General features: G+C 60.3%; 1 protein-coding gene across 1 annotated transcript in view; it reads left to right on the forward strand.

Annotated features, from left to right (window-relative positions):
* The window catches only part of LOC104524795 (zinc-binding protein A33-like), a gene marked incomplete at its 5' end in the record, with an annotated part of 4,726 nt that extends 3,922 nt beyond the window's left edge, over positions 1-804 (forward strand). Inside the window, 2 exons of the mRNA XM_010167779.1 lie at positions 36-151; positions 260-804. Of these exons, the coding sequence (XP_010166081.1) occupies positions 36-151; positions 260-804 (661 nt within the window). The remainder of the gene's footprint in view (positions 1-35; positions 152-259) is intronic.
* Positions 805-1,087: the final 283 nt, after the last annotated feature.

Here is a 1,087-nt window from a genome sequence, read left to right on the forward strand (position 1 = left end):
GGTGGAGGGGTTAACTGCTGCTCCCTCTGCCCCAGGCCCTCCGTGCGCATCGAGACCCAGGCTGCCTTCAACCTGGAGCACTACAGGGACAGCCGCAGCGGCCCCTTGCAGTACATCTTCTGGAGACGGATGCTGCAGTCCATCCACCCCGGTGAGCAGATCAGTGTGAAGGATGGATGTGCTGGATGGTGGCAGGGCCAGGAATGCTCTGCAGAGGGAATATGCAGCTGGTAAAATGCCATGCTTGATGTCTTCACAGCTCCTGCCCCACTCACCTTCGACCCTGAGTCAGCTCACCCCAACCTGGTCTTCTCCAGAGACCTGACAGCAGTGACGGAGAGGAATCGAGCCCAGCCTGTCCCCAACAGCCCCCGGCGCTTCCGTCAGTGTGTCAATGTCCTGGGCTCACAGACCTTTGACAGTGGCCGGCACTACTGGGAGGTCTGGGTGGGCAGCAAAACCAAGTGGGACCTGGGGGTGGCTGCTGAGGCTGTGGACCGGGCAGCAAAGGTCAAGCTGTGCCCAGAGAATGGCTACTGGACAATTCGGCTGCGGAACCGGAGGGAGTACTGGGCCACCACCACCCCCTGGGTGCGCCTGACTCCCCGCCATCCCCCCCGGAAAGTGGGGGTCTTCCTGGACTGCCACGAGGGGACTGTCACCTTCTTTGATGCTGGGGACATGTGCCACCTCTTCACCTTCCACCAGGTCTCTGCAGAGAGATACTGCCCCTTCTTCAGCACCTGCTTCAGCGACGGGGGGGACAACGTGGAGCCCATGCGCCTCTGCCACCTGGCCCTGTGAGGGATGAGGAGGAGCGGGGTGTTTTGAGGACACCAGCCTGGCTCCTTGTCTCTTCTGGCTGGCTGCCTGGGGCTGTGCTGGAGGCCAGTTCTGCACACACAGATATGGTGGCTGTTGGAGGGACTGTTTTCGTTTCAGTTTTAGAAGAAAGGAGGGGGATGAGTCTCTTCCCAGCTCCTATCTGCCCTCCTTTCTGTGTGCCACGAGCTGTGGGTGCTGCACTGCAGTCCCAGGGGTGCCTGGCACCCATTGAAGAATAATCTTCTATGCCTGAGCTTTGTAT

The sequence above is a fragment of the Antrostomus carolinensis genome, unplaced genomic scaffold (genome assembly GCF_000700745.2).
Source record: "Antrostomus carolinensis isolate BGI_N321 unplaced genomic scaffold, ASM70074v2 scaffold31615, whole genome shotgun sequence".
Taxonomy (NCBI): Eukaryota; Metazoa; Chordata; class Aves; order Caprimulgiformes; family Caprimulgidae; genus Antrostomus; species Antrostomus carolinensis.